The sequence below is a fragment of the Oncorhynchus mykiss genome, chromosome 6 (assembly GCF_013265735.2).
Source record: "Oncorhynchus mykiss isolate Arlee chromosome 6, USDA_OmykA_1.1, whole genome shotgun sequence".
In the NCBI taxonomy this organism is placed as follows: domain Eukaryota; kingdom Metazoa; phylum Chordata; class Actinopteri; order Salmoniformes; family Salmonidae; genus Oncorhynchus; species Oncorhynchus mykiss.
The window spans coordinates 82703363-82730677 of record NC_048570.1 but is presented as its reverse complement, the minus strand read 5'-3'; the positions used below and the strand labels follow the sequence as shown (position 1 = coordinate 82730677).

General features: G+C 47.4%; 1 protein-coding gene across 2 annotated transcripts; it reads left to right on the top strand.

The window, feature by feature from the left end:
- On the top strand, positions 1 to 26391 carry bnc1 (basonuclin 1). Of its 2 annotated transcripts, none has more exons than XM_036981189.1 (5): positions 1 to 373; positions 19713 to 19815; positions 20640 to 21046; positions 22293 to 24436; positions 24768 to 26391. In XM_036981189.1, the coding sequence occupies exons 1-5, from the start codon at positions 359 to 361 to the stop codon at positions 25564 to 25566; spliced, it is 3468 nt and encodes a 1155-aa protein (XP_036837084.1). In that variant the 5' UTR covers positions 1 to 358; the 3' UTR covers positions 25567 to 26391. The 2 variants fall into 2 exon arrangements, with proteins under 2 accessions (XP_036837084.1, XP_036837085.1); XM_036981190.1 differs by having other exon boundaries at positions 5 to 373; positions 20640 to 20875.
- Positions 26392 to 27315: the final 924 nt, after the last annotated feature.

Below are 27315 nucleotides of genomic sequence, written 5' to 3'. Positions count from 1 at the left end.
GTGCCCGGTTTCAACACACACACTCACACACACACTCTACAGAGCACATCTTGAGTAGTTTAGAGCCAGTCCTCAGCAACATAGGAAGAGAGAGTGGAAAAAAGGTGTGTGTGTGTGTGAGTAAGAGTAGTACGTTTATTGTTTTTTTATGTGGTGTGAGCGTTGAGGACAGTGTGTGTGTCGTCTCTCTGTGTGTGTGTGTGTGTGACAGTGTGTGTATGAGTGTGTGTGACAGAGTGCTGGCGTGTGATGGCTCTTTTGCGTTAGTACTTGTTCAGACGGGAGAGTTGGAGGCAGTTCTTTTGTAGGACTCGCAGGGAATGGCAAACTACACGGTAACCCTGGAAACCTATCTCTAATGACAATGGCTGAGGTGAGAAACATCTTGTCTTATTTCTTTTCCACATTCTTCTCCTCTTTTCTCTCCTTTAGCCAAATCTTGCTACATGCTCCTGAGGTAGAAATGAGAAAAACGTGTGTCGTTGTAGCGCTGTCGTTTCCCAGCGTTTGCTGATGCCGTCATTATTCATGTTTATTCACAGAATGCGCCTGGTTTGCATTCAGTAACTTCTAGATCATTTCTCGTCTCGGTTTTCCACGTGAATCATTTGGTGATTGATGTTTGCGTCCTGGCCGGGCTGTGTCCATGCTTGCTGAGGGAGGTAGAGGTTGTCCTTACCTGCCATAAGACGCTGCTTACTTACTGCGGCAACTCCCTTAAAACAAAAGGAGGAACTTTAAAGCAGCCAACCAGGCAGGAAGTTGTTTTAACCTGACAATATGACTACAGGCCCTCCTCTGTTATATATTCCAACTCAGGGATAGTTATCCACATGGTTTTATTATATTCCAACTCTGGGCTCATTATCCACGTTTCTATTCTATTCCAACTCAGGGCTAGTTATCCACATGGTTCTATTCTATTCAAACTCAGGGCTAGTTATCCACATGGTTCTATTATATTCCAACTCAGGGCTAGTTATCCACATGGTTCTATTATATTCCAACTCGGGGCTCATTATCCACGTTTCTATTCTATTCCAACTCAGGGCTAGTTATCCACATGGTTCTATTATATTGCAACTCAGGGCTAGTTAGGGCATGGTTCTATTATATTGCAACTCAGGGCTTGTTATCCACATGGTTATATTCTATTCAAACTCAATATTTACATTTTAGTCATTTAGCAGATGCTCTTACCCAGACCATACATTTTCGTACATTTTCATACTGGTCCCCCATTGGAATCGAACCCACAATCCGCAACTAAGCCACACGGGACCTTTGTGTGTTTGTCTAAGCTATTCCTTAATTTGAATGAATTGCTGATTTATACAGTTGCTTCTCTTCATTTCCAAGTTAGTGCTGGTATATACAGAAGTTTCCATTCTGTTCTATTCTAACTGGGTGCTGCTTGTAATTTGGTCTATCCCAGTGGAGGGTTTATTTAGTGGTCCTGTCATTTGTTTCATTACTACTGTGTTTCCCAGCACTCTCTCTCCCTCAGTCTGTTGCTCTGTAGCCCTGCATAGAAGACTGACTGCTAAGGCATGCTCAGTCTGTTGCTGTGTAGCCCTGTACAGAAGACTGACTGCCAAGGCATGCTCAGTCTGTTGCTGTGTAGCCCTGTATAGAAGACTGACTGCCAAGGCATGCTCAGTCTGTTGCTGTGTAGCCCTGTATAGAAGACTGCTAAGGCATGCTCAGCCTGTTGCTGTGTAGCCCTGTATAGAAGACTGACTGCCAAGGCATGCTCAGTCTGTTGCTGTGTAGCCCTGTACAGAAGACTGACTGCCAAGGCATGCTCAGTCTGTTGCTGTGTATCCCTGTACAGAAGACTGCTAAGGCATGCTCAGTCTGTTGCTGTGTATCCCTGTACAGAAGACTGCTAAGGCATGCTCAGTCTGTTGATGTGTATCCCTGTACAGAAGACTGACTGCTAAGGCATGCTCAGTCTGTTGCTGTGTAGCCCTGTACAGAAGACTTCTAAGGCATGCTCAGTCTGTTGCTGTGTATCCCTGTACAGAAGACTGCTACGGCATGCTCAGTCTGTTGCTGTGTAGCCCTGTACAGAAGACTGCTAAGGCATGCTCAGTCTGTTGCTGTGTAGCCCTGTACAGAAGACTGCTAAGGCATGCTCAGTCTGTTGCTGTGTATCCCTGTACAGAAGACTGCTAAGGCATGTTCAGTCTGTTGCTGTGTATCCCTGTACAGAAGACTGCTAAGGCATGCTCAGTCTGTTGCTGTGTAGCCCTGTGCAGAAGACTGCTACGGCATGCTCAGTCTGTTGCTGTGTATCCCTGTACAGAAGACTGCTACGGCATGCTCAGTCTGTTGCTGTGTATCCCTGTGCAGAAGACTGCTACGGCATGCTCAGTCTGTTGCTGTGTAGCCCTGTATAGAAGACTGCTAAGGCATGCTCAGTCTGTTGCTGTGTAGCCCTGTGCAGAAGACTGCTACGGCATGCTCAGTCTGTTGCTGTGTATCCCTGTACAGAAGACTGCTACGGCATGCTCAGTCTGTTGCTGTGTATCCCTGTACAGAAGACTGCTAAGGCATGCTTGCTTTAGCCCCGTCTGCCTCTCTCTGTCTCTATGTGTGCTGGCTTCTGGCCACTCACTAGTGGAATGTAATTTAAGAGCAGCCTAATGTTTTGTTGCAGCCATAATGTAACAATTAGCACAAGTGTCTGTGTGGTGCTGTTAGGCGCAAACACTCACTCTCTTTCTCTCTGTCTCTCTGTGTTTGGAGGTGTGAACAACACACCACAACCACATCTTGTTCTGCAGAGTGTGTATGTGTGTTGTGTTCTGACCTTTAAATCTAGGTGACAGGTATTTAATGGAATCTTGATTATATTAACTTCTTTCAGGTGAATATAGAACTAAAAACAGAGGTCCTTCAAGCTTCTCGGCAGATTTAATACCGTCTTTGTTATCGACTCACATGGCCTTGCTTGGTGTTTTTCTATCTCCTCCTTGTTTTTGTGATAGAGAATGAACTCTCCAATAGACTTCTTTTAACACAATATGTCCCATCTGATCCAAGACTGGTTTGTACAGTAACAGCATTGTATCATTACCACAGTTCTTTGTGATGAATATCATTTTTTTGGCCTGAATATTGTTTATTTTATTTAAGTTAATATTGCTAATTTTAATATTCAAATGTATGTTGTACCCAGTATTCAGCGTGTTTCTGTCACTGGTACAGTGTTCTGTTGAACATGAGCCATTTTTGTTATAAAATATGTTATTAACACATAGTTGTTACTAGCATAATTATACGACAAATGTATTAGATCAACTTGTAAAGTGACACAGTTAAGTGCTACCACATTTACATAGCAATTACAGTGGCACGTCCTTTCATTTACCTGTTTTGGTAACAGTTGTGTACCTGTCATATCTGATGTAAATCGAGGAAAATAACTTAATAATAGGACTCACTCAGAATCCTTTGGCTGTTAGACATGTTTGACACACTAGAAGAATGGGTTATTCATTAAAAACATCACTGCTCTAAATGATATTGAAGCCACGACATAGAAGCATATACTATTTTTGATTACAGGGGACAGTTTTAATACTCGCCACTGCATCCTGTATCAAAAGGTTGGCTGGTCCTCATTAAAGTCCCGTAGAGCACGTCATTACTCTCTTTTTGTTTAGAAAGCTTTCCTGCACAAGCTTCCAACTTACCTAACTTTGTTGTTAAAGTATAGAAACACCAGATACAGGTTTGGTTAACGCTTGAGGTTCCTCGGGTCTCCACCGAACTAGGTAAATCCGCTTTTAGTTTTAAAGCACCTCATTGCTGGAACCAAGTACCAAATATATTACAATTGGATGTTCTGGTGCCGCTCAGGCAATTGAAAATATTGATTGGGGACCTTCATACTGTGGAATGTAACTGTTTTTCTTGAATATTTGTGTTGTGGTGTATTTTAACGACTTGTTTTACATTGTATCTGATTTTGATTTGATTGTTGTGTCTTATGAATTGTATATGCAGGGCTCCCTTGTGAAAGAGACCCTGGTCTCAATGGTGACTCCCTGTTTAAATAAAGGTAAAAAGACACAGGTAGATGCAGGTAGATGCTTTCAGTCTACAGAATAAGATGTTTGGATGTGCATTAATAAGGCATGTAGACAAACAGACATCGTTTCTAAACAGAGTTCATATCTAATCATTACAAAACAAGGCCAACCAAGTTACTCTCCATGGTATTTGAAAATGCCTTTTATTTCCTTGACATGTTCAGTGGAACCATTGAAAACAGATTTCTGGCTCTGTGTTAGTGAGCTGGCTGTTGACTTATCTCTCTCTGAACTGGCTCCACCTCACCCTCTGAACTGAGTGGGATGATAATGTGACTCTCTCTGTGTATCTCTCCCTCTCTGTGTGTCTCTTTTTCTGTGTCTCTTTCTCTTTGTATCTCTCTGTTTCTCTCTTCCTCTCTGTGTCTCTTTCTCTGTCTCTATTTCTCCCTCTTTCTCCCTGTCTCTCTTTCTCTCGCTCTCTCTCTCTTTCGCTCTCTCTCTCTCTCTCTCTCTCTCTGTATCTCTCTGTTTCTCTGTCTCTTCCTTCTTTGTCTCGTACTCTATTTTTCTCCCTCTCTTCCCTTGGTTCCCATTCTCCTTAACTCTCTCTCTTTCTTTCTCGCTCTCTCTCTCTGGGTGTGAGTGTGTGTCTCAGTGCTGTAGGGCCCCGGGGCAGAACAGAGCAGGGCTGGGCTCCTCTGAGCTGGGCTGCTGTGTGTGTGTGTGTGTGTGTGTGTGTGTGTGCAGCGGCTGCAGCCTGCCAGCCCAGTCAGCTTCATTAGCTTCATGATGGTCCGTCAGCGAGGGGCTTCTGCTGCAGCCTGCACCCCCTCCAGCCAGTCCCAGGGCGTGATCCGCCCCTCTGCGCCCCAGCCTTCCCCCCTCCTACAGCCCCCTTGAGCCCCTCTCCACCCCAGCCCTGCGCTGCCACCGAGAGGCTTGTGAGGATTTGTCAGCCAGATGTGACAAGATTGTCAAGAGGCAGGCGAGAGAGAGAGGGGAGATATGATATTAATCAGAGCGTAGCTGGGAGCTAAACTCTCTCCGACGCAGTGTACTAACATGTTCCTCTCATTTACTATACACTCCCTCGCTCCCTCTCTTTCTCTCTCTCTCTCGCCGCCGCTACTCTCCCACAGCTATCTCTCTCTCTCGATGTCTCTCTCTCCTCTCCTCTAACGGGTGGCTAGAACTGCTGGGGAGACAGTAATAAAAGTTGTGGCTTTTCTTTTTCTTCATCTGTGATTTGTGTTTTTTATGTAGACGAGACTAACCCACTTTTCATGGAGATTCAGGTAACTTTTTGTTTTCAGGTGTTGTGTTGAAACTGGCAGTGTGTGTGTGCTTGCATGTGTGTGTGTGTGTGTTTGCTCTGTGATTGACTGCTGAATTAGGAGGAATAATGAGTTTTTCACGCTGTCTTTGGTCTCCATTGACTCCTAATAGGCTAAAGCATAGCCTGTCACTACTTGCACAAGCAGAGCCTTAGCTTCTCATGCTTTGCTCTCACATTTCACTCTTAGGACAGGAGTTCAAACTCTCACTTTTCATCTTTGAACCTATTTTTAAAGCAGAATCCTGTAAAAAAAAAAAGAAGTTTTATTTCAGTCTAAAATGGGGCTATTGGATTTCAAACCAAGTGAGTTGTGTGTCAGATAGAAAGGCTGGTGAACATGTCTAGGAGATGTCCTTTAACTGGGTGGGTGACTTTCACAGTTTTCCCAGCCACTTTGTGATATAGGGTCATTCCTTTAAAAACACTCCACGGAAATACTACTGCTATTTTTATTTTAGAGGGGATGACGTACGTGTTCAAGTTCACACTGGGTCGTGTTACATACATAACAGCTTTATATCAGTCTGTTTTAAGTAGCTCAACACTTGTCATCAATTAGCTTAGCGTTATAACTGCCACACAGCCGTACATGTGTTTCAGTGGCGTATGATTTATGAATGTGGCCATGGTCTGTGCATGTGTAACACACACTCACACACACTGAGATGTTCAGAAGCAGGAAGTCCTCTGTCTGTGAACCATTAGCTACTGGTTTATATCTTCTCGTTTTAGCTCCTGGTTTTAGCTCCTGGTTTTAGCTCCTGGTTTTAGCTCCTGGTTTTTGACCACTTGTTTTAGTGCTGCAGGTAGTTTTTTTTTACACACAGCGACCTCCTAGACTGCTGTATTCCTAAATCCTATTTCCTGTAGCTGCTCCGTGCTAGTCTGTGTGTTTTATTAGAGGAATTCTGCAGGACTTTCTTAGTTCCTGGTACTACCAGGCTGCTCTGTATTTTGGCTGCAGTTTTGGCCTGGAATGAAGATATGAGGAAAATATGTGTGTCCGTGTTTGTTACAGATGGTTTCACTGTGCTATATCTTGGGTTTTTATAGATGTTTTTGCACTGTATCAATAAATGTGATAGATTCGAACAATGTTTCTAGCTTATCTGAATAAATGTCTTTCAAATTAAAAGTGCGTCTTATTTGATGCAGATAGGTGATGTGGTTTATCCATTTTTTATGGTGTCATGCGTTAAATGATATGAAGAGATTTGAACAGAAACATTACACTCAAGTTTTGCTTAATTGTTTTGCCCAACACTCTCTGCATTTCTCTTACCGAACACGTATAGATTGTTTAATGTTAACTTGTAACTTTAAAAACAATTCTGCACATTTCAGATTTTAAAAAATATAATCCTACATACTGTAGGTCTACAATGGGCATTAGGTCTGTGTACATTATCACTTTTGAAATGAGAGAGGGAGAGAGAGATCCTCCATAAATATACTACATACACATACTGAGTGTACAAAACATTAGGAACACTGCTCTTTCCATGACTTAGACTGACCAGGTGAAAGCTACAGTATGATCCCTTGTTGATGTCGCTTCAATCAGTGTAGATGAAGGGAAGGAGACAGGTTAAAGAAGTGCCTTTGAACAGGGTATGGTAGTAGGTGCCAGGCGCACCGGTTTGAGTGTCTAGAACTACAACGCTGCTGGATTTTTCACGCTCAACAGTTTCTCGTGTATCAAGAATGGTTCACCACACAAAGGAATTGAGGCTGTTCTGAGGGCAAAAGGTGGTGCAACTCAATATCAGGAAAGTTCCTAATGTTCCTAATGTTTAGTACACTCAGTTCCTTGCCAGCCAGTTGAATTTCTTATCCCATTCCATTCCCGTCTTTACCATCTTGGCACAGGCACAGCTAGTTTCACATTGTGTGGCAATCTGCACCAATCCTCTCCTAATTGATTTGCTTTCCACTAAATGATTCCAACATGGCCCAGTCAATACACACTGTCACACCCCACAGCTGTTCCCTTCCCTCCCGTCTTGCTCTGAACCACTGACTGCTGTTGACTCTATAAACCAAACCAGTGTGGATATTATGGACATATGGCAGGATTTATTTTACGAGCCGGAGAGGAACAATTTAAATGTTTCTGTCAAGGATGTTATGGCTGTGACGCAGAAGTGACTGGAGACCATTTCTGAGACCCTGGATTGTGCACTATTATTGAACAGGGCCCTGTGTGCACTACATTAGAACTAAGGTTCCACTAGGGACATAGACCCTGAACTCCCAGACACTGAATATAGTGAATAACTGACCTACTGGATGATTCAACACTCTGGCCTGCATGCATGGGTCTGAATATAGTGAATAACTGACCTACTGGATGATTTAACACTCTGGCCTGCATGGGTCTGAATATAGTGAATAACTGACCTACTGGATGATTTAACACTCTGGCCTGCATGGGTCTGTATATAGTGAATAACTGACCTACTGGATGATTTAACACTCTGACCTGCATGGGTCTGAATATAGTGAATAACTGACCTACTGGATGATTTAACACTCTGGCCTGCATGGGTCTGAATATAGTGAATAACTGACCTACTGGATGATTTAACACTCTGGCCTGCATGGGTCTGTATATAGTGAATAACTGATATACTGGATGATTTAACACTCTGACCTGCATGGGTCTGAATATAGTGAATAACTGACCTACTGGATGATTTAACACTCTGGCCTGCATGGGTCTGAATATAGTGAATAACTGACCTACTGGATGATTTAACACTCTGGCCTGCATGGGTCTGTATATAGTGAATAACTGACCTACTGGATGATTTAACACTCTGGCCTGCATGGGTCTGTATATAGTGAATAACTGATATACTGGATGATTTAACACTCTGGCCTGCATGGGTGTTTAGAGGAAGTTTTGTTTTATTTGCCCTGAATCACTGTCAATGAAACATGATGAAATGAAACCTCCATTAAACCTCTATGAAGTGTACAACATGTTGGCAGACTTGATCCTCACACTAAGAAACCGTTTGCGTGAGCAAAATTACTTTATTTTTTTTAATAGAATAGCAACTCCAGCTCCAATAATGCCCTATTCCATCTGATTAAATAGTTCTTGTAAGTTTGCTCACGCAAAGTATTTCATAGCTTGATGATTTATAATATGTTCTCTGTGATTCTGCTCAACCATATCCTCCCCTCTGTGGGTTTGAGTCAGTGTGTGGAGAGGTATTTTCCACACACACACACACACACACACCGACAGACCCATGTTATCACCCAGGTTTGGGGTGTCATGGTTTGCTGCTGCTGCTTTCTCAGCCTTTCTCAGCCTCACCCGATTCTCACTCCCTTCCTGACTCTCAGATAAGCAGATTTTTAATTGAGAGAGAGAGAAATAATGACATTTGAAATGTCTCTTATTTTGGAACTTGTTAGTAATTTTTACTGTTCACTTTTTATTGTTTATTTCACTTTAGTTTATCCATTTCCCTTGCTTTAGCAATATAAACATATGTTTCCAATGCCAATAAAGCCCCTTGAATTAGACAGACAGAGAGAGAAAACATGTCACCCCCACACATAATACCCCATAATGACAAAGCAAAAACAAGTTTATAGACATTTTTGCTAATTTACACAACCCCCCCCCCCCCCCCCCCCCTGAAATGTCACATTTACATAAGTATTCAGACCCTTTACTCAGTACTTTGTTGAAGCACCTTTGCAGCGATTACAGCGACCCTTTACTCAGTACTTTGTTGAAGCACCTTTGCAGCGATCTCCACAGAGGAACCCTAGAGCGCTGTCAGGGTGACCATCAGGTTCTTGGTCCCCTCCCTGACCAAGGCCTTTCTCCCCCGATTACTCAGTTTGGCTGGGCGGACAGCTCTAGGAAGAGTCTTGGTGGTTCCAAACTTCTTCCATTTAAGAATAATAGAGGCCACTGTGTTCTTGGGGACCTTCAATGCTGCAGAAATGTTTTGGTGCCCTTCCCCAGATCTGTGCCTCGACACAATCCTGTCTCTGTGCTCTACGGACAATTCCTTCTACCCCATGGCTTAGTTTTTGCTCTGGCATGCACTGTCAACTGTAGGACCTTACATAGACAGGTGTGTGCCTTTCTAAATCATGTCCAATCAATTAAATTTACCACAGGTGGACTCCAAGTTGTAGAAACATCTCTAGGATGATCAGTTGAAACAGGATGCACCGGAGCTGAATTTTGAGTCTGTTAGCAAAGGGTCTGAATACTTATGTAAATAAGGTATTTCTGTTTTTTATTTTTTATTACATTTGCTACATTTTCTAAAAGCTTTTTTCGCATTGTCATTGTGGGGTATTGTGTGTAGATTGCTGAGGAATTAAAAAAAAATCAATTTTAAGTTAAGGCTGTAACGTAACAAAATGTGGAAAAGGTCAAGGCTTCTGAATAATTCCCAAAGGCACTGAAGTTGCTGGTTTGGCCAATAAAGACAGAAATTTGCATAGTTTTATTTTGTTTACGAATGTGGAGAGAAATACAAAATCTCCACTTGGGGGAGAGAAAAGGAGCCAACCCCACGTAGAGCGAGAGATTGAAAATGAGAGAGAAAAAAGAGGGAGAAAGACAAAAGCACCTAGAGAAAGGCGAAGGGGGGGATGGATAGAGACTCTGAGACATTTGCTTTCCATTTCCCACCCTGTGGCCCAGTAGATCCAGGTGCTGAGTGACAGCATTAACACCAGCGTGAAGACAGAGACAGGAGATGAGAAGAGTTTCCATTCCACTTTCTGGTGCTCTTCCTTCCTTTCTGCATCCGCCAATGATTTTGTGAAGATTAATAGTGTGGTCTATAGGGTAGCCATTCTCTATATTTTTGGACGTAAATTTTCGCTTAAGGTATTTCTGAAAATCAAGTAGACACTGTAGGGTTGCACAATTCAGGGAAAATTCCTAGGTTCTCCAGAATTCCAAGTTGGAATATTCCTCGAATTGCTAGGGAATAAGCACGAAATCAGGGAATCCTCCAATCAAGATATCTGGGATTCTTGGGAATTTGGGGAAAGTTACCAGAATTCAGCAATCCTGCACAGTGTTTTGATTGTCAGAAATATTGTGTAAGGAAAATATTCCATCCCAAGTTGTAGAGACTGGTGTTAATGGTAGTTTATGGAGATTTCTCATTAAAGTGTTAATTAGTGTTATCCTGACATTGTGGACTGTGGAAGACGAACGATCCATTTGTGAATAAAAACATGCTCCCATTCCTGTCTGAATCAAGTTGATCATAAATGCATAACTAAATAAAAGCCTCTGTGATCATGACAATGACCAAGTATTCAGAAATCAAACTGAATAACCAATAAATCATGACACTTTGACTGTGACTATATCACCCTTGATCTAACAACTCATTAACTCTACCAGAGTCCGTCTGTCCGTCTGTTATTCCGTTCGGTCATGGTCACAGCAGCAGACTTAGCCAGCCCAGCGCTGGACTGTCTGGCCGTTCGGTCGTGGTCATAGCAGCAGACTTAGCCAGCCCAGTGCTGGTCTGTCTGGCCGTTCGGTCATGGTCACGGCAGCAGACTTAGCCAGCCCAGCGCTGGTCCGTCTGTCCGTTCGGTCTTGGTCACAGCAGCAGACTTAGCCAGCCCAGCGGTGGTCCGTCTGTCCGTTCGGTCATGGTCACGGCAGCAGACTTAGCCAGCCCAGCGCTGGTCTGTCTGTCCGTTCGGTCATGGTCACAGCAGCAGACTTAGCCAGCCCAGCGGTGGTCTGTCTGTCCGTTCGGTCATGGTCACAGCAGCAGACTTAGCCAGCCCAGCGCTGGTCTGTCTGTCCGTTCGGTCATGGTCACAGCAGCAGACTTAGCCAGCCCAGCGGTGGTCTGTGAAAGTGACAGTTTTTTTTCTTAATCTCAGGGACTAATGAAGAAATGAATAGCTAATTAAGACAAATGAACGACAGGGAGGACTACGCGGAGCAATGCCTGCTGCGTGTGCTTCTGTGTGCGTGCGCACTTTGATTGTCCAGAGGAACAGATTGAGTTGTACACTAGAGGAAACATCAAAGGGGTGTGTGTGTGTGTGTGTCTTTGTGTGTGTGCAGGCGTGCCTTCATTCGTTTGCATGTGTGTGAGCACATAAGACTGTGTGTGTGCCTGTGTGTGATGGGATTAGTGTAATTGGGCCGTGTTGGTTGGGCCCTGTAATGATGGGATTATGGTGGTCGGAGGTGACCAAGAGGTTCTTCCACGTCACCTCAGTCCCACAGGAGAAGATCAGCTGAAGATGAGGAGACAGAGGAGAGGGAGACGGAGGAGACGGGGAGGAGAGGGGGAGGAGAGGGAGACAGGGAGGAGAGGGAGACGGGGAGGAGAGAGAGACGGGGAGGAGAGGGAGACGGGGAGGAGAGGGAGACGGGGAGGAGAGGGAGACGGGGAGGAGAGGGAGACGGGGAGGAGAGGGAGACGGGGAGGAGAGGGAGACGGGGAGGAGAGGGAGACGGGGAGGAGAGGGAGACGGGGAGGAGAGGGAGACGGAGGAGAGGGAGACGGAGAGGGAGGAGAGGGAGACGGAGAGGGAGACGGGGAGGAGAGGGAGACGGGGAGGAGAGGGAGACGGGGAGGAGAGAGAGACGGGGAGGAGAGAGAGACGGGGAGGAGAGAGAGACGGGGAGGAGAGAGAGACGGGGAGGAGAGAGAGACGGGGAGGAGAGAGAGACGGGGAGGAGAGAGAGACGGGGAGGAGAGGGAGACGGAGACGGGGAGGAGAGGGAGACGGGGAGGAGAGGGAGACGGGGAGGAGAGGGAGACGGGGAGGAGGAGAGCACGGAGGAGAGGGAGACTGGGAGGAGGAGACCACGGAGGAGAGGGAGACTGGGAGGAGGAGACCACGGAGGAGAGGGAGACTGGGAGGAGGAGACCACGGAGGAGAGGGAGACCGGGAGGAGAGGGAGACTGGGAGGAGAAGGGGAGATGGAGGAGAGAGAGACTGGGAGGAGACGGGGAGACGGAGGAGAGGGAGAGAGAGAGAGACGGAGGAGAGGGAGACTGGGAGGAGGAGAGCACGGAGGAGAGGGAGACTGGGAGGAGGAGAGCACGGAGGAGAGGGAGACTGGGAGGAGGAGACCACGGAGGAGAGGGAGACTGGGAGGAGGAGACCACGGAGGAGAGGGAGACCGGGAGGAGAGGGAGACTGGGAGGAGAAGGGGAGACGGAGGAGAGAGAGACTGAGAGGGAGACTGGGAGGAGAAGGGGAGACGGAGGAGAGAGAGACTGGGAGGAGACGGGGAGACGGAGGAGAGGGAGAGAGAGAGAGACGGAGGAGAGGGAGACTGAGGAGTGGGAGACGGAGGAGAGAGAGAGACGGAGGAGAGAGAGAGACGGAGGAGAGAGAGAGACGGAGGAGAGAGAGAGACAGAGGAGAGAGAGAGACTGAGGAGAGAGAGAGACGGAGGAGAGAGAGAGACGGAGGAGAGAGAGACGGGAGAGAGAGACGGAGGAGAGAGAGACGGAGGAGTGGGAGACGGAGGAGAGGGAGACTGAGGAGTGGGAGACGGAGGAGAGGGAGACTGAGGAGACGAGAGGATAAAAGACAGAGACAGAGAAGGAAAGAAATAGAAAGAGAGGACAGAGAACAGGAAGGATGCATCGGAGCGTTAATCGGCTGCATTTCATTCCAGAAAGTTGTGGTCTCCCATCTGTCTATGTTCACTCCCCATTGTACATCTAAAATAACTGAGATGACTGAGTAGTTCAAGCACGTTTTAACCGGTTTCCTCCATTTTACTCTAACATATCCTGTCCTGTCAGACTGAAGGGAAGAGAACAAGGGGACATATTTTGGAATGGAACCCAGCCCTGCTGACGAACGAGTGGGAGGAGTTGACTGTGTGATTAATTAAGAGCGAGGTAGACAGTCTCCTCCTCCTCCCCTGTTGAGGGGGTTAGTGCTACAGCAGCAGTAATTGCTAACCATTAAGCATGCTACTCATGTATGCTAACACATGCTGTTGATACATTATAGATGGTAGGGGAGAGAGAGAGAGAGCGGTGCTAGCGCAGCACGGGGGGTGGCGTGTAGTGCTAACACAGGTCGCTTTGATCACAATTCTGATGACTCTTCTCAAGGGATGCTAGTTAGTAATCGGCTAGTGGTAAATGACATGCATACTGTTCTTGTTGATGTTACGGAAACCCTGTTTGTTGCTGTGATTTATACACTTATTTTTATGACACATAAAATGTTGATTCTTACCGTCAGGTGAAACGGAATCTTATTAATCACTTTCACACCAACTTCTCAACGCAATCTAATGAGTATCAACACAAGCATGTACACACACTTTGGAATGTAAAACCTAGAACCCTGGAATACAATATGCTTCGTTCAGAGAATGAAAGTGTGTGAAATATTGTTTTGGGCCTCTGATTGACTCAGTGTTGTGTAGTGGTGGTCTGGAGAACTGTGATTGACTCATTGTTGTGTAGTGGTGGTCTGGAGAACTGTGATTGACTCAGTGTTGTGTAGTGGTGGTCTGGAGAGCTCTGTTTCAGCCCAGTCACTCTACTGCTCTCTCTCAACCCAACCACTTAACACAGCACTGTACAGCAAGCAGGAAACACAAAACATCAGATAGCATCACACACACACACACACACACACACACACACACACACACACACACACACACACACACACACACACACACACACAGGGCAACAGCACTAGTAGCATCAGTGACTAGAATCTCTCACACACACACTTGCTGCTGAGTGCTTGTCCTGAGAGATAAGGACCATTAGTGGGAAACATCCCAAATTAGAGGTTGCATCCCAAATTACACCTTATTTCCAATGCGCCCTGGTCAAAAGTAGTGCACTATAAAGGGAATACGGTGCCATTTGGGCAACAACCAGAGACAGAGGCATCATCTTTGTGTTGTGTAAAGGGTCTTATGGCCAGGATATGATTGGCTGACATGGAGTTGGTGGGCCAGGTGTGGAGGACACCTCTTTGGTGCTGTAGATGATCCCAGCATGAGGAGAACAGGGCAGGCCTGCTGTAGATGATCCTAGCATGGGGAGAACAGGGCAGGCCTGCTGTAGATGATCCTAGCATGGGGAGAACAGGGCAGGCCTGCTGTAGATGATCCTAGCATGGGGAGAACAGGGCAGGCCTGCTGTAGATGATCCTAGCATGGGGAGAACAGGGCAGGCCTGCTGTAGATTATCCTAGCATGGGGAGAACAGGGCAGGCCTGCTGTAGATAATCCTTGCATGGGGAGAACAGGTCAGGCCTGCTGTAGATGATCCTAGCATGGGGAGAACAGGTCAGGCCTGCTGTAGATGATCCTAGCATGGGGAGAACAGGGCAGGCCTGCTGTAGATGACCCTAGCATGGGGAGAACAGGGCAGGCCTGTTGTAGATGATCCTAGCATGGGGAGAACAGGGCAGGCCTGCTGTAGATGACCCTAGCATGGGGAGAACAGGGCAGGCCTGTTGTAGATGATCCTAGCATGGGGAGAACAGGGCAGGCCTGCTGTAGATGATCCTAGCATGGGGAGAACAGGGCAGGCCTGCTGTAGATGATCCTAGCATGGGGAGCCTTTATTTAACCAGGTAGGCTAGTTGAGAACAAGTTCTCATTTACAACTGCGACCTGGCCAAGATAAAGCAAAGCAGTTCAACACATAAAACAACACAGAGTTACACATGGAATAAACAAACATACAGTCAGTAATACAGTAGAAAAAGTTTATATACAGTGTGTGCAATTGAGGTAAGATAAGGGAGGTAAGGCAATAAATAGTCCATGGTGACAAAGTAATTACAATAAACCAATTAAACACTGGAATTAATAGATGTGCGGAAGATGAATGTGCAAGTGGAGATACTGGGGTGCAAAGGAGCAAAATAAATACAGTATTGGGATGAGGTAGTTTGGCGACGAGTATGAAGCGAGGGCCAGCCAACGAGAGCGTACAGGTCGCAGTGGTGGGTAGTATATGGGGCTTTTTGACAAAACGGATGGCACTGTGATAGACTGCATCCAATTTGTTGAGTAGAGTTTTGGAGGCTATTTTGTAGATGACATCACCGAAGTCGAGGATCGGTAGGATGGTCAGTTTTACGAGGGTATGTTTGGCAGCATGAGTGAAGGATGCTTTGTTGTGAAATAGGAAGCCAATTCTAGATTTAACTTTGGATTGGAGATGCTTAATATGAGTCAGGAAGGAAATGTTACAGTCTAGCCAGACACCTAGGTATTTGTAGTTGTCCACATATTCTAGGTCAGAACCATCCAGAGTAGTGATGCTGGACGGGCGGGCAGGTGCGGGCAGCGATCGGTTGAAGAGCATGCATTTAGTTTACTTGCATTTAAGAGCAGTTGGAGGCCACAGAAGGAGAGTTGTATGGCATTGAAGCTCGTCTGGAGGTTTGTTAACAGTGTCCAAAGAAGGGCCAGAGATATACAGAATGGTGTCGTCAGAGTAGAGGTGGATCAGAGAATCACCAGCAGCAAGAGCGACATTGATGTATACGGAGAAGAGAGTCGGCCTGAGAAATGAACCCTGTGGCAGGTCTGGACAACAGCTAGCCTTTGCTTTCCTATCTGCCTGTGTATATTGGTTCCTAACTTCCCTGAAAAGTTGCATATCATGGGGGCTATTCGATGCTAATGCAGTACGCCGCAGGATGTTTTTGTGCTGGTCAAGGGCAGTCAGGTCTGGAGTGAAGCAAGGGCTATATCTATTCCTGGCTCTAAATTTTTTGAATGGGGCATGCTTATTTAAAATGGTGAGGAAAGCACTTTTAAAGAATAACCAGGCATCCTCTACTGACGGGATGAGGTCAATATCCTTCCAGGATACCCGGGCCAGGTCGATTAGAAAGGCCTGCTCACTGAAGTGTTTTAGGGAGCATTTGAGTGTGATGAGGGGTGGTCGTTTGACCACAGACCCATTACGGATGCAGAGAATGAGGCAGTGATCACTAAGATCTTGGTTGAAAACAGCAGAGGTGTATTTGGAGGGAGAGTTGGTTAGGATGCTATTTATGAGGGTGCCTATGTTTACGGATTTGGGGTTGTACCTGGTAGGTTCATTGATAATTTGTGTGAGATTGAGGACATCAAGTTTAGATTGTAGGATGGCTGGGGTTTTAAGCATGTCCCAGTTTAGGTCACCTAGCAGCACAAGCTCTGAAGATAGATGGGGGGCAATCAATTCACATATGGTGTCCAGGGCACAGCTGGGCGCAGAGGGTGGTCTATAGCAAAATGGTATAGACTTGTTTCTAGAAAGGTGGATTTTTTAAAAGTAGAAGCTTGAATTGTTTGGGTACAGACCTGGATAGTAAGACAGAACTCTGCAGGCTCTCTCTGCAGTAGATTGTAACTCCACCCCCTTTGGCAGTTCTATCTTGTCGGAAAATGTTATAGTTAGGAATGTAAATTTCAGGTGTTTTGGTGTTCTTCCTAAGCCAGGATTCAGACACGGCTAGGACAACCGGGTTGGCAGAGTGTGCTAAAGCAGTGAATTAAACAAATTTAGGGAGGAGGCTTCTAATGTTAACATGCATGAAACCAAGGCTTTACGGTTACAGAAGTCAACAAATGAGATCACCTGGGGAATAGGAGTGGAGCTAGGCACTGCAGGGCCTGGATTAACCTCTACATCACCGGAGGAACAGAGGAGGAGTAGGATAAAGGTGCGGCTAAAGGCTATCAGAACTGGTCGTCTAGTATGTTCGGAACAGAGAGTAAAAGGAGCAGTTTTCTGGGCGCGATAGAATAGATTCAAGGCAAACTGTACAGACAAAGGTATGGTAGGATGTGAATACATTGGAGGTAAACCTAGGAATTGTGTGATGATGAGAGATATTGTCTCTAGAAACATTTAAACCAGCTGATGTCACCGCATGTGTGGGTGGTGGAACTAAAGGATTGGTTAAGCCATATTGAGCAGGGCTAGAGGCTCTACAGTGAAATAAGACGATCACTAACCAGAACAGCAATAGACAAGGCATATTGACATTAGGGAGAGACATGTGTAGCCGAGTGATCATAGGAGTCCAGTGAGTAGTTAGGCTGGTTGGAGACACGGTGATTCAGACAGCTAGCGGGCCGGGGCTAGCAAGTTAGCAGAATGGCCTTAGATGGACGTTGTGATGGAGGTAGTCTGTTATAGCCTCCTCGTGCAGTTACGTCTAATAGACCAGTCGTGATGGAGTATTTGGGTTCTGTGTAGCAAAGGGGTTCAGTCCAATTGGCAAAATAGGTATAGTGGCCCAAGAAATTGGCCGATAGATCTCTTTAGCTAACAGTCCAATATGCTCTAGACAGCTAGCGGGCCACGGATAGCAGGCTAGCAGATGGGCATTCAGGGGACGTTGCGAATGAGGTAGGGGGAGGGGGGGGGACAACCCTCAGGCAGATTACGTCGGTAGTCCAGTCGTGATGGATAAGCAGGGCTTCGTGTAGTAAAAGGGGTCCAAGCCAATTGGCAAAATAGGTATAGTGGCCCAAGAAATTGGCCGCTGGACATATTCAGGTAACAGTCCGATATGCTCTAGACTGCTAGCGGGCCGTGGCTAGCAGATGGGCATTCAGGGGACGTCGCGACATAGGAGCCAGTTGAAAACCCCCTCGGGCAGATTACGTCGGTAGTCCAGTCGTGAAGGAGCTCTGTACGTACCGGCAGTAAAAGGGGTCCGAGCCAATTGGCAAAATAAGTATTGTAGAGTGGCTGATGGACCTCTTCAGCTAGTCAGGAGATGCTTCAGGACAGCCAGGCTTCAGGACAGCCAGGAGTAGCTACTCGAATTGCAGCTAGCTAGCTGCGATACAAATCCGGGGATATGGAGAGAAAATAGGTCCGGTATGCTCTGGTTTGAATCACGTTGTGCAAATTGGCTAGCTGATGACCGCTAGCAGTGGTTAGCTGACTACTAGCTAGTAGCAGGTTAGCTGGCTAGCTTCTGTTGGGGGATTCCGGTTCCGAAGTAAAGAAACATACTTTAGAAAAAGCAGATCCACACCACATTGGGTGAGGCGGGTTGCTGAAGAGTATTTTGAAATTGAGGCTTAGAAAAATATAAAAAAGGATATGTGAAGAAAAAGCTATAAAAAGATATATACATGGGACACGACAGGACAAAGATGTCTGACTTCTACGCCATCTTGGATCTATAATGATCCTAGCATGGGGAGAACAGGGCAGGCCTGATGTAGATGATCCTAGCATGGGGAGAACAGTGCAGGCCTGATGTAGATGATCCTACCATGGGGAGAACAGGCCCGCAGCACTGCTGTGTGTTAGTGTGAGAAGCTTGCCTGATCTCTCTCACATGCACTGCTCATCCCAGGGCAGGGATGATTTATTCACAATGGGAGAACAGATGACTGCAGGCAATCTCTGTTTCTGCCGCTATACATCCAGAAGAGAGAGAGGTGTAAGGCTGTGCATTTATTAATGTACAAAAGATAACTCCCTCCCTGTGAAACATAGTGGATCTGTTTCCCTCAGCTCTAGGTGGGAAGAGAAGCTGTTTCCGTTGGTTGAGGCTGAATGTGTATTTCCCTGTAGAAGTGAATGATAGGTAGTGTTCTCCATGTGATCAAACTGCATATTGGTTTCTTCTCCTGGTTAATCTATTGTTATACTTTCCCTTTCTCCTGAGTTCAGCTGTGTTTTATGTCAGTGTTTCTCAACTATCAACTTCTGGTTGAGAAAGAACCCCGAACAGTTCTAGTCCAGCACAGTTGATTCAACTAACTAAAGGACTTGATGATTAATTGAGTTGTTGAATCAGGTGTACTAGTGAGGGGCTTGAACAGAAATGTGTGTTGTTAGTGGTACTTGAAAACCGAAGTTGAGTTAACACTGTTTTATTTTGTCCTTTGTGGCTCTCTAATGGAACCCAGTGTTACCTTTACTTCCTCCCCTCCAGACCTTAGTCGGGACGGCTCAGGGGAGCCTTCACTTGCTAGCTCCAAGGCCAGAGAAATGTACAGATGCTCTGGGGCAATTCCCACATTTGGGGATGTTATCTGCTGCTAATGATGAGTTAGTCTGGAATTCCACTGAAAGTAGTTGACATTTATTAAACTTGTACACTATGTGAGGTAGTCTGAATGACTACATATGAGGCAGGATTCGCAAATGGAATGATCGGAATGCCTGGTGTTGGTAAAGTAGGGGTATAGCTTTAAAACACTGAAGTGCATTGTGGGTAACGTAGTAAGTTAACTTTTGTTTTTGACGCAATTGTTGTGTGGAGGAGATGTAGGGGAACTGTGAGCCACACTCTTTTTGCTTTCTGGACCATCTGAACTTCTGTCTCTCTGCCAGGCGATCTGCTGCACCTTGGTGAACTGTACCTGTGATAGTTTCAAACCTGGGAAACTGAAGAAAAGACTGTGTGAGCACTGCAAGCATGGATGGGTAGCGCACGGTAAGCACAGATTCAATTGTTACTTTACTTAGTGTACATTTCTATCAGGGTGTGGGAATGGGGGTGGGTGGTAGGTGTGTCATTATTCATGTTTGTGTGTGTGGGGGGGCTGTTTTCTATATTCATGTCTGTGTGTGGGGGGGGGGCTGTTTTCTATATTAATGTCTGTGTGTGTGTGTGTGTGGGGGGGGGGGGGGGGCTGTTTTCTATATTCATGTCTGTGTGTGGGGGGGGGGGCTGTTTTCTATATTCATGTCTGTGTGTGTGTGTGGGGGGGGGGGGCTGTTTTCTATATTCATGTCTGTGTGTGTGGGGGGGCTGTTTTCTATATTCATGTCTGTGTGTGTGTGTGGGGGGGGGGGGGGCTGTTTTCTATATTAATGTCTGTGTGTGGGGGGGGGGGCTGTTTTCTATATTCATGTCTGTGTGTGGGGGGGGGGCTGTTTTCTATATTAATGTCTGTGTGTGTGTGGGGGGGCTGTTTTCTATATTAATGTCTGTGTGTGTGTGTGGGGGGGGGGGTGGGGGGGCTGTTTTCTATATTCGTGTGTGTGTGTGTGGGGGGGTGGGGGGGCTGTTTTCTATATTCATGTCTGTGTGTGTGGGGGGGCTGTTTTCTATATTCATGTCTGTGTGTGGGGGGGGGGGCTGTTTTCTATATTAATGTCAGTGTGTGTGGGGGGGGATGTTTTCTATATTCATGTCTGTGTGTGTGTGGGGGGGTGGGGGGGCTGTTTTCTATATTCATGTCTGTGTGTGTGTGGGTTCGCCTGTGTTTTCTCGACTCACTCCTGTGCGTCCTCCACCCCTCCGTCTTCCTGCAGCTCTGAGCAAGCTGAAGCTGCACCACATGTACCAGGGCAGCCAGGTGGAGATCGTCCACTCTAACGTGGTCTTTGACATCTGCAGCCTGATGCTCTACGGGACCCAGGCAATCCCAGTCAGACTAAAGATCCTGCTGGACAGGCTGTTCAGTGTCCTGAAACAAGAGGAGGTCATCCAGATCCTCAACGCATTGGACTGGACCCTACAGGACTACATCCGAGGATACGTCCTACAGGTGGGGGGGGCTCTTCTTTCTTACTTTAGGACAAGGAGAGGGGAGAGAAAGGAGGACAGAAGAGAGGAGGAGAGAGAGGAACACAGGAGAGAGGGGGAGAAACAAAGATTCTCTATAGGAACGCTCCTCTTCTCCTCATCCTCCTCTCTGGAGGTCTCCAGACTGATGGAGGTGAGATTTGTAAATATTATTTAGTTCCACGATTTCCCTCTCAAACTTGAGCTAGGCTGAACCACCCTGCACACAGTCAGTGTCAGCCAACCGCTGCTCACTTCGATTAGTCCGTCATCAACTATTCAGCTTTCTCTCTGCATTTAATGTTAGCTCCTCTAATGGTGAACACAGAGTCAGAATCCTCGACAGGCAGAGCCAAGCGAATGCTGTGTGATGAAATATTGATCATGGTTACTGTATGAAGAGGCCGCGGTCTGACTTTCACAGACACCACAACTCCTATGTAATTACTACTGGGCCGGGTGGAGGAACCTCATTCTCCTCTCTCCTTCCTCTCTGATCTCACTCCACCCTGACGTGCGTGTGTGTGTGCGTGCGTGTGCGTGCGTGTGCGTGTGTGTGTGTGTGTGTGTGTGTGTGTATTCATTAATTTGTATGTATGTGTGTGCACATGTCCTCTCTGATGCTGATGGATAGAGGGAAAATCCACGTGACTTAAATGAAGAGAAATGACAGGCAAGATGAAAGGCAGCGCTGTAATGAGGGCTCCCTCCTCTCTGCATTAACTTTACAACTGAACCCTTTATTAAGACGCTCTGGGGTGAAGTTCCCCTAACTACAGATCTAGGATCAACTTCCCCTCCCCCAATCCTCACCTTAGCCATTAGTGGGGAAAATGCTCATTTGACCCAAGATCTGTGTCTAAGGGCAAGTTCACCCTACACCTATTTAGACACAGTCAGTCTGTGTTTTAGATGACTTCATAGCGTCCTTGGTGTGTGAATATACAGGAATAGAGCTTAATACAGATGTATAATGCTAATGATGAAATGCTCTCTCTCTTTCTCTGCATATCAATCGCTTTCTCGCTCTCTCACTCTCTTTCCCCCCTCCCCCGCTCACCACCCACCCCCTCTCCTTTCCTCCCTCTCCCCCATCTCCCTCCCCCACACCCTCCTTTCCTCCCCCTCCCCGCTCACCACCCACCCCCTCTCCTTTCCTCCCTCTCCCCCATCTCCCTCCCCCACACCCTCCTTTCCTCCCCCTGCCCGCTCTCCACCCACCCCCTCTCCTTTTCTCCCTCTCCCCCATCTCCCTCCCCCACACCCTCCTTTCCTCCCCGCTCCCCCCCTCCCTCCCTCACACCCTCCTTTCCTCCCCCTCCCCTCTCCCCCCTCCCTCCCTCACACCCTCCTTTCCTCCCCCTCCCCTCTCCCCCCTCCCTCCCTCACACCCTCTCCAGGACATAGCAGGGAAGGTGTTGGACCGCTGGGCCATCATGACGTTCGAGGAGGAGATTGCTACGCTGCAGCAGTTCCTCCGCTTCGGTGAGACCAAGTCCATTGTGGAGCTGATGGCCCTGCAGGACAAGGAGGGCCAGGCCGTGCTGGTCCCCAGCACCCGCACCAACTCAGACATCCGCACCTTCATCGAGCGCAGCACCCCGCGCACTGCCACCACCAACAACATCCTGACCCCCAAGGTGGAGAAACTGAGCTCGTCCAAAGCGCACCACTTTGAGAACTTTATTAATAGTATGGCGTTTATGCTGCCATTTCAATTGTTGGGCTCCGTGCCAGCGCCTCTCCTGGGGTCGCCACTGGGGGCGCTGCAGCAGCAAGGGGGGCAGATGGAGCAGGGGCAGAGACGGGGGGACGAGAACCCCAACGCCCTCCCCCTCCCCGGGCCGCCTCCCACCGAGAACAGCCTGGTGGGCTCTAGCTCCGCCTCATTCACCTCTGACCTGGACAGGGGTGGAGACAACCCTATGGACGGCCTCTCGGCCACACCCAAGATGGAGGCTGAGGACTTCCCCACCAGTGACAACTACTCGGACGGCCGCTCCACACCCTGCACACCCTCCATGATGAACTCTGACTTTACCCAGATGTCCCCGGATAGCAAGCTCCAACAATCCATGGACCGGAACGGGGGAGGCGGGGGAGGAAGCCTCAAGAAGGGCCGTGTGTACTGCAGTGCGTGCGACAAGACTTTCTACGACAAGGGCACACTGAAAATCCACTACAACGCTGTGCACCTGAAGATCAAGCACAAGTGCACCATCGACGGCTGCAACATGGTGTTCAGCTCGCTGCGCAGCCGCAACCGCCACAGTGCCAACCCCAACCCGCGCCTGCACATGCCCATGAACCGCAACAACCGCGACAAGGACCTGCGAGGCGGCGGGAGCCTTTCGGCCGACGAAGACTCCGAGGCAAGCGACAAACCGCGGTCTGAATACCCCCACTCATCCATCCCGGTGTCCCTGACCTCGTCCCCCGACAGCCAGAAGTCAGTTGCCAGCTACATGGTGAGTCATGTGGACTCCACCACCAGCAGCACCAAGCTGCACCACAGCAGCTCCTTCCCCAGCATGGGGCACCTGGGCCACGGCATCCTCTTCCCCAACCTGAAGACAGTGCAGCCTGTGCTGCCTTTCTACCGGAGCCTGGTGACCCCTGCCGAGCTGGCCAACAGCCCCGGCCAACACCTCCCCTCCCTCACTGTCCTCTCCTCCTCGCTTCCCCTCAAATCTACCTCCATCACCGCCCCAGACGCCTGCGGTGCCATCATTGACCCTGTGCCCAAGAAGAAGTCGCGGAAGTCGAGCATGCCCATCAAGATCGAGAAGGAAGCGGTAGAGAGGGAGGGAAGGATGGGGGAGGACAGCGGTTCAGAGGACATGAGCCCTATACAGGGCAGGGACAAGGAGGAGTGTGAGAGAGGGGTAGGAGGAGGAGGGGATTTGTGTACGAGACAGATGGGTGTAGAGAGGGAGAGGGAAAGAGAGGAGAGAGGAGTCATTCTAGCTGGAGAGAGAGGGGAGAGGGAGGAGGTGAAGCGGCCAAGGTCCCACAGCCCGGAGAGAGATGTGTGTGGAGGCAGGGAACAAGAGGAGGATGAAGAAGAAAAAGAAGAGGGATCCCGGCAGGCAGAGACAGGTATGATCACCTGCGCCTCATCCCCCTATGATGGAAAACTCAACCACAGAGAGAACCACAGCCTCTCTCTGAGCAGAGACCACACAGAGACAGAGGGAGAGGAGGGCGACCAACCAACCTCCCGGCATCAAGACAAGCCGTGCGACGACATGGACCACCGACTGACCAACGGCGGTGTGTTCAGACTAGGCGACAGAGGGAAGGATGAACCAGAGGGCTGTATGGAAGACTACACCAACTCTAGCCTCCTGCAGTCTCGTATGGACTCTCAGGAGGGGCCACTGGACAGGGATGACCTTCCACACCACTGTGAGATCTGCAGCAAGACGTTCAACAACCAGTACAGTGTGAAGATGCACTACCGCAACGTGCACCTGAAGGAGATGCACATGTGCACGGTGGCTGGCTGCAACGCTGCCTTCCCCTCCCGCAGGAGCAGAGACAGGTGAGAGAGAACAAACACACATCAGTCAGTTAATAGTCTGTCATTTAGTTGTATAGTCTGTCAGCGATTTATGAAAGGGATTTGTCATTCTCTAGCATAATATAGGATATTTAAGCATACGATGTCAGAGGTTCTGTTGAAGTGTTATGGTTAGTATGTCTTTTCAGATGATCTAATAAAACCACACCAAACTGGCAGCAACCACATATACGTCAGTTACAGACTTATTTAACAGAGATGAATAGTCAATTAAAGATAGAACAATTGCTAAAGGTACCTTTGAAAAAACGCCAACCAAGGAACAACCTTTCCTACATTTTGTGTCTTTCAGGCACAGCTCCAACCTCAACCTCCACCACAAGCTGTTGACCAAAGACCTGTATAGCCCATCACCCCGCTCCCTCTACTCCCCAGCCTCCCTCTGCAGGGACAAAGACCCTGTCAGCCTGGACTACCGCCAGGACCTGAGAGACCTCCAGAGGGATAGAGAGCTCCAGAGAGACACAGGCAGCCAGACGTCCGTCATCTTCAGAGGACACAACCGCATGGGCCTGGTCTTCCCCATGAGCAAGATGGCCGACGAAAGGACAGGGGAGAATGCAGGAGAGGAACTGGAAGGAGGAGGAGGGGTGGAGGAGGGGGCGGTACTGGACCTAAGTACGTCATCGTCTGTACCTCCTCGTGGGGGCGGCAGCGCCCCTTCCTCCTGGGACTCGGATGGGGCAGGCAGCGAGGAAGGGGAGGGGCTAGAGGAGGAGCCTCTGCCAATGGAGGAAGACAGCGATGGGGAAAGCTGCGACGGGATTGGTCTAGGAGTCCCCGTTGGGGAAGGATTAAGTTTGGGCGGGGACAGGACCCTGGGCTGTGGGGGGGGAGGACAGATGGGGCCGCAGGGGGGCGGAGGTGGCTCACCCATTACCTGCCACGTGTGCCAGAAGGTATACAGCAACAAGGGGACTTTCAGAGCCCACTACAAGACTGTCCACCTGCGCCTGCTGCACAAGTGTAAAGTCCCAGGCTGCGACACCACGTTCTCGTCAGTACGGAGCCGCAATAGACACAGCCAGAACCCCAACCTGCACCGCAACCTGACTGGCAGTGGCGGCGGCACCACTCTAGACCAGGAGTAGGGCCTTGCCCGAGCTTCAGCTCACACAGACCCTGATTCACTCTCACTGTAATCTTTAGTCTTTGTTTATTTGACACCAGAACAGGCTAGCAGGCTAACAGGTTAGCACTTTTTGAAAAAAAATCCATTGTTTTTTAGGGGGCAATGTCTGTAGTGAGCTTGGGATTGTAGAATCCAGCTGTATTTTTCTTTGTTATGGCAGATTGTATCTGCTTTTTTTGTGCAAATGTTACAGGACAGTATATCTCCCTGAATGTTGAGTGGATTTCTCCAGGTATATCAAGTTCAGCAACCTGAAATTGTTCTGAGGTACACATGAAGACCTTCTGCATTCCATTCCTTGGACACTCATTTTCAACTAATTATGTTTCCTTTCCCCTGCCAACATTTTTTAAATATGTTATTTTAAATTGATATTTATTGATGGTACATGTAGAAAAACAACAATTTATTTTGGACACGAAATTGACAAGTCATTTTCCCATCATTCATTTTTGTCTTGATTTAAAACACTTAAAAATCATGCATCATCTTTTAAAACGTTGTGCATCTCAACCCCTCTCTCTAGCTCTTTTATTTCTATGCACTAATTCTAAATAGTTTGCCTTACAGTCTAGTATAATTTACTCGCATCCAGTTTAGGATCACCTGCCAGTTTCTAAATCACATACTGTTCAAGTGACACTTATCTCCAGTCATCAACAGTGGTGGAAAAAGTAAAGATACCTTCATAGAAAATGACTCGAGTGAGTCACCCAAATACTACTTGAGTAAAAGTATTTGGTTTTAAATATACTTAAATATCAAAAGTAAATGTAAAAGTATAAATAATTTCAAATTCTTTATATTAAGCAAACCAGGGGTCACCATTTGTTTTTAAAATGTACGGATAGCCAGGGGCACACTCCAAAGCTCAGACATAACTTGCAAACTAAGCATTTGTGTTTAGAGAGTCCGCCAGATCAGAGGCAGTAGGGATGACCAGGGATGTTCTCTTGATAAGTGCGTGAATTGGACCATTTTCCTGTCCTGCTAAGCATTCAAAATTGAACAAGTACTTTTGGGTGTCAGGGAAAATGTATGGAGTAAAAAGTACATTTTTTTTTCTTTAGGAATGTAGTGAATTAAAAGTAAAAGTTGTCAAAAATATAAATAGTAAGGTACAGATCCCCCCCCCCCCCCCCCCCCCCCCCCCCCCCCCCCCCCCCCCCCAAAAGAAAACTACTTAAGTAGTACTTTAAAGTATTTTTACGTAAGTACTTTACACCACTGGTTATCAACTATAACAAGTTAAATATTTTCGGTGTTCTTCTTGGTAGTTATCGTCGACTTTCCCTGTGAGTTTACACGTATCGTTCCAATCAAAAGCGTCTGTAACATTCTAGAGGTGTGGCGTACGTTCGTTTCTTTGGACTGTGGTCTGTAAAGATCTTTGTTTAAAAAAAAGTTTTCTAAGTATTGTGAACTTGATGGATATAAGTTATTGTTTGATGTTGTATGTGTGGTTCTGTTCCTCTCCTATCGTTGCTGTTTCTGGATGTTGCATTATGCTAGCGTGATAACGTTGACCAAAGATTTCTCAGTCCCGAGGTGCAAACGAATCCAACCGCCTCATGCAGTACAGTGTCCCTATTAGGATAGCCTCAGTGTTGGGCCGAGATTGAGGCTGTCCTAATATGGACACCGTATATTTGAGGCTTGCAGTATTAAAACAGCCTTCTCTTGACGCTCTTATCTGAAAATGCATCAC

Coding starts and splice junctions, on each gene's coding strand:
- bnc1 (XM_036981189.1), top strand. Junction 19,816..20,639: donor GCATGGATGGGTAGCGCACG/GTAAGCACAGAT, acceptor GTCTTCCTGCAG/CTCTGAGCAAGCTGAAGCTG. Junction 21,047..22,292: donor AGGTCTCCAGACTGATGGAG/GTGAGATTTGTA, acceptor CACCCTCTCCAG/GACATAGCAGGGAAGGTGTT.